Source organism: Trichechus manatus, unplaced genomic scaffold (genome assembly GCF_000243295.1).
Source record: "Trichechus manatus latirostris isolate Lorelei unplaced genomic scaffold, TriManLat1.0 scaffold00010, whole genome shotgun sequence".
In the NCBI taxonomy this organism is placed as follows: Eukaryota; Metazoa; Chordata; class Mammalia; order Sirenia; family Trichechidae; genus Trichechus; species Trichechus manatus.
Window position 1 is genome coordinate 4,855,916 of NW_004443946.1, and position 6,000 is coordinate 4,861,915.

Sequence of the window (6,000 nt, forward strand, 5' to 3'; positions counted from 1 at the left end):
ATAGAAAATTACTTTTCTCAGAATGAATGCCGTTTAAATTAGTTTTAGTATTTAGTTATATTCAGTCTTATTCTGAAATGGATTTAAGAAAGTACTTTTCTTCTCTAAAAATCTTATTTGGCATTAAACTGTTTACCTGGATGCAAAATCTGTGTAGTGCTCACATTAAAAAAAAACATTTCTTGCACAAACATAATAGAAAATGTAAATATACAAAATTTAAAAACTCCTCCATGCCAAAATAAACAGTTGCAATTTCTCATGTTTAATAGATAACATTTGAATATTGTCATTTCAAATAGGATCTACCAAACACATTTCAATATTGTAGCATGCTTTACAGAAAAGAATTTAAAATGGGATTTTCAAAATTTATGGTTGCTTGGTTACTGGTATGACAACTAGTTAAAGCTTGAAAGTCCAACAGACTCTAGTTCCTTGTGTTAATTTCCAGGGATAATATTTTTACATTATGCTCTTACACTGCAAGTACAACATAAACAGATCATACTTAAGGAATATTATTTCATGAGCCCTAAATTAACCAAAACACAAATGTTTTAAGAATATAAACTTTTGCAAATAAAAGTAGATAAATGAAATCCTTCTCATTAATGCAATGGTATCTTTCAACATTTTTTTTACAGATTCTTTTAGGAATAATTTAATATTGAGACAAAAATGTATTTGCAACTCACCACTGGGTCTGTTGGATGAAAAATATTTAGTAACCGGTTACAAATCTCTCTGGGCAAAATATGGTCTTGACTTCCAGTGTTTCCTGGGCGGATGCCACGCAATGCCAAAAAAACTGCTAGTGGAGATCCCATACAGAAGAAATTTTCCACCTAAAATGATAAAGTCATCCTAAATTATAAAAATGGTTAAGGTTCATTTTACAAAGAATTTGGGCACAATATATGGTAAAATACAAATAATAAAATTATCTCCAAATAATAGCTTTGTCCAGATGGTATATCTAAATTATTTGCTAACTACATTAGCCATTAAACATTCTGGAACAATCTATTTCCAGGAGGAACTTCTTTGTCTTTAAATCTAGTAACACTGTAAAGAATGAGAAGAGGAGGAGGATAAGGAGAAGATCATTTCATTGTGTGTGCATGTTTCTTCACACTAAGTTACTATTCTGTGTAAAGTAATATGCTAGGTGTTGTAAACAACATAAAGACTAGTAAGGCAAAGGCTTTTGCAGTGGGAGTGGCAGATAAAATAAGTACATACTAGAGGGAGAAAGTGCTATAAGACAGTGAGAAAAGAATAATTCCAACTCTGTGGGCTTTACAGAGGAGGTAGCATTTGCACTGGCAAAAGATGAAAAGAATTTCCACAGCTGGGCTGGGACACCGGGGCTGGAAAGAGGACATTCCAGACTGATATAAACATATGAGCTAAAACTAAAGCAGAGGCAGGAAAGAATGTGGCTTAGTTTAGAGAAAAGAAATAGTCTGATATGGCTGAAAAATTGGATATGGTGAAAATGTAGCTGGGAACGAGAATCTTGACTAAGAAAGCTGGCCTTTATTTTATAGGTAGTGAAGGAGAACCAGATTTGATGCATGTTTTAGGATGTTAAATCTGGCAATATTGTGTGGATGAATTGGAAAATCAGAAACGAGAGATACAGAGACAAGTTAGGAAACTGATGAGAGAGTTTGTTGTTGTCAGTTGCTGTGGAGTTGATTCTGACTCATGATGGTTCTGTGTTACAGAGTAGAACTGCTACATGCATGCAGAGTGGAACTGTTCCTTTGGGTTTTCAAGGCTGTGACCTTCAGCAAGCAGATCACCAGGTCTGTCTTCTGAAGCCTCTCTGGGTGGGTTCGAACTGTCAACCTTTGGGCTAGTAGTTGAGCGCTCAACTGTTTGTGCCAGGTACTCCATTGAAACAGTTTAGGTCAGAGATAATCTGAACCAGGGCAGGGTAAGCTGTCCCTTCAGAAATAAAAATGTGAAAGGATAGGGTAGAGCCAACATGACTGAATGCAGACGGAGATGACAAATGCATCAGAAACAATTCGTAAGATTTGTGTCCAGCTGACTGGAAGGACAGTGGTTCCATTACTTCTAACAGGAAGCTCTAGGTAAACCCTGTTTTGCTCACACTGAGTTTTAGGTATCTGTAACATCTAATACACAGCTGAAAATTTAGGTCAAAAGATATAGAGTTGGATGTGTCATCATCCAAGAATATAATGTCACCATCATAGAAGTGACATATAAAACCAGGAGAATGGATGAGATTACCTAGGAGAAGATGGCTTTAGATTGAATTATAAAGGATGTTTCATCATTTAAAGAACAGGTAAAGGATGTGGCGCAACAAAAGAGAGTAAAAGGAGAGAGAGAACTTGGATAGTGCAATATCATGCAAGTCAATGGCAACCCTTCCCTGAATCCCTGGGACCCACTTATCTTTTTACTGTCTCTATAGTTTTGCTCATGCAGTATGTAGCTTTTTCAGACTGGCTTCTTTCACTTAGCAATATGCATTTAAGGCTCCTCCATGTATTTCTGTAGCTTGATACCTCATTTCTTTTTCTAGCTGAACACTACTCCATGCTAATGGACATACCACAGTTTATTCATTTACCTATTGAAGGACATCTTAGTTGCTTCTGTTTTCTGGAAATTATGAATAAAGCTGCTATAAACATTCGTGTGCAGGTTGTTATGTGGACAGATGTCCTCAACTTATTTGGGTAAATACCTAGGAGCATGATTGCTGGATTATATGGTAAGCTGATGTTTAGCCTTGTAAGAAACTGCCAGAATGTCTTCCAAAGTGGCTATACCCTTTTGCATTCCTACCAGCAATGAATGAGAATTCCTGATCCTCGACGACCTCACCAGCATTCGGTGGTGTCAGTGTTTTGGAGTTTAGCTATTCTAATCAGTGTGTAGTCCTACATCCTATTTTATATACCTTTAAATCCTTTCCCCACAGTGTGTCTGGAGCAATTTTTTTCTATTTTCAAAATGAGTATATGTTTTTGTTTCTTCCATTTTGAGATGGTACCTTTATGTGAAAGAGCATTTGAGAAAAAAAAAAAAAATTTTTTTTTTTTGTAAGGATTGGGTGACTTCAACATGCTCGAAGACTGAAGAAAATTAACTGATGTTAAAAAAAATTAAAAATATAAGAAAAACCATTTGGAATAAGAGATAAGGCACAGATGAAAGCACAGATTTCTGAAAGGTGTAAAGAGAAGAAAGAATAGAGGATAGAGAACGGTGCAGAAATACCTGAGATAGAGGAGAAAGCTATGTCAATTCTTTTAGCTTGATATTTGGAATAACAGACAAGGGCACAGATGAAATCACAGATTTCTGAAAGGTGTATAGCAGGAAAGAATATAGACTAGAGAAAGATACAGAAATAGTAGAGACAGAGGAGAAAGCTGTGTCAATTCTTTCTGCTTGATACACACGTGTGTGCGAGAATGCACATGCACTCTGTACCTACCTACCTAGCAAAATGCTTTACGCATTGATCAGGTACTCCATAACAACTCCTTCTTTTGTTTATGATGATAGGACAGTTTGATAAACAAACACACAAGGAAATTATTCTATTTCAGAAAAGGGTAATGACTGCTTTCGTGATATCTACAGCCAAAGAATTTTAAAGGTAAAAGATCTTTAAACATTTAGTCTAACCCCCTTGTTCAGAGATGAGAATACATATGAGTTCAGAGATGTTAATACATATGAGTTCAGAGATGTTAAATGGTTTATATATAACTAGTTTCCATATAACTAGTTAGTGGCAAAGCCTCATGATCAGAAAGCAAGTTTTCCACTCTCCAGACCAGTTTTTGTATTTTTTTCTTTCCTTTTTTTTTTTTTTTAAAGTTAAATGATCAACTGTGACAGATCTAACACCTGTACTCTGCAAGTAAGCCCATCTGCTAGTTAACAGGCATGGAAAGACTTTCATTCCTTTTAGAATCCTGGAGTCCTAAGTATTAATTTGTCAATTCATAAGATATTCCTTTTTAAATTTCAGATTTCTAAATTTTTTTCTCTGTAATTAAATAACAATTAAGAACCCATATTAAACTACAGCTGACTATGTATCAGAAGGATATAGAATTATAAGGCATAAGTTGTAGAAACATGACATTGAATTTTTAGATCCTAATATACTTAACAGATCATACCCAACTCAGCAGTGATAAAATCCAAAACGTGAAATAGCTCACTTTTTCTACCAGATCAATTCTATAAATTTAACATTGATTACATATAATAATGGTGGTAGAAATGCAACTAAATTCCAGATTGGGATCATCAAAAGACCATGCCCTTATCTCTTATGGCTTTTTAATATATGGTATAATTTTACCATAAGGCTGTTAAATGTATAAGTTAAAAAAAAAAAAAAAAGAAGCTTTAAGTCATGGAGACAGATTCAACAGAAAAACTCTTACTGTTCAAAAAAAAAAAATTTGCATCATGATACTTCTTAACCTGTACGTTAAATTCTTATGATAAAAGAAACAGATTTCAAGAAGTGTTAATATATAGCACACTAGACATGAGCATATAGTCAACAAGAAGTATTAGCAACTTTGTAACATCTTACACTTAATACTGCAAACAAGGATGTTATACAGCTATAGGCTCTGTCTTTTTTACTGGTCTAGTCAATGTTGACATCTCTGCCAGTTTTTATTCTTTTAAGCCACTGATTTCAAAATGTCACTCTGATGCTCAACATCAAATAGAAGTTCCCTATTTCTAGCTATTCCTGCTCTCCCCACAGCTACCTTGCCTTGAGTCCTGTATATTCTAGCCAAACTGGTTTCCTCACTCTGCTCAAAACTAACCATGTGCATCCCCCATCTTGTGCTTCTGTCATACACTTCTCATTGCTTGAAATGACAGCTTTCCATCCCTGGAGTTATAACTCCACTTAATTTTCTCACCATGTACAATCAGTTGGTCACTACGTTCTATTAATTGTTTTTTTTTCTCATACAAAAATTTATACATACACTGTTATGTGACTCTAACTGCTCTCCCCATACTGTGACAGCACACTCCTCCTCTCCGCCTGAGACTCCCCATGTCCATTCAACCACCTCCTAACCCTCTCTGCCTTCCCATCTCACCTCCGGACAGAAGTTGCCTGTTTAGTCTCTTTTATCTACTTGAGCTAAGAGGCACACTCCTCACGGGTATCACTTTATGCCCCACTCCTCACGGGTATCACTTTATGTCCCACAGTCCAGTCCAATCCCTGTCTGAAGAGTTGGCCTTGGAAACTGTTTTAGTTCTGGACTGATAGAGAATCCAGGGGCCTTGTTTTCTGGTGTATCTCCATTCTCAGTCACACCATTAAGTCTGGTCTTCTTACTAGAATTTGAATTATGCACCTTATCTTTTCCTTGCTCCATCCAGGACTCTCTGTTGGGTTCCCTGTCAGGGTGGTCACTGGTGGTAGCCGGGCACCATCTAGTTCTTCTGGACTCAAGCTGATGAAATCTCTGGTTTATGTGGCCCTTTCTCTCTCCTGGGCTACTACGTTGCTTGTGTCTTTGGTGTTGTTCATTCTCCTTTACCCCAGGTGGTTGGGACCAATCGATGCATATTAGGTGGCCACTTACAAGCTTTTAAGACCCCAGACGCCACTCACCAAAGTAGGATGCAGAACATTTTCTTAATAAGTTTTGTTATGCCAATTGACCTAGACATCCCCTGAAAGCATGGTCCCAAGACCCATACCCCTGTGACTCTGTCCCTCAAAGTGTTGACTGTATTCAGAAAACTTCTTAGCTTTGGTTTAGTCCAGCTGTGCTGACTTCCCCTGTAGTAAGTGCTGTCCTTCCCTTAACCTAAGATAATTCTTACCTATTATCTAGTTAGTAAATAACCCTCCCCCTCCATCTCCACCCTTGTAACCATCAAAGAATGTTTTCTTCTGTGTTTAAACCTTTTCTTGAGTTCTTATAATAGTGGTCTTATACAATATTT

At 36.5% G+C, this 6,000-nt stretch overlaps 1 protein-coding gene across 8 annotated transcripts in view; it reads right to left on the minus strand.

Moving 5' to 3' along the window:
• The window catches only part of DDHD1 (DDHD domain containing 1), a 116,593-nt gene that overhangs the window by 15,377 nt on the left and 95,216 nt on the right, over positions 1-6,000 (minus strand). For all 8 annotated transcript variants that reach the window (XM_023726203.1, XM_023726199.1, XM_023726201.1 and 5 more), the window contains one exon: positions 699-848. In XM_023726203.1, coding sequence (XP_023581971.1) covers positions 699-848 — 150 coding nt within the window. The remainder of the gene's footprint in view (positions 1-698; positions 849-6,000) is intronic.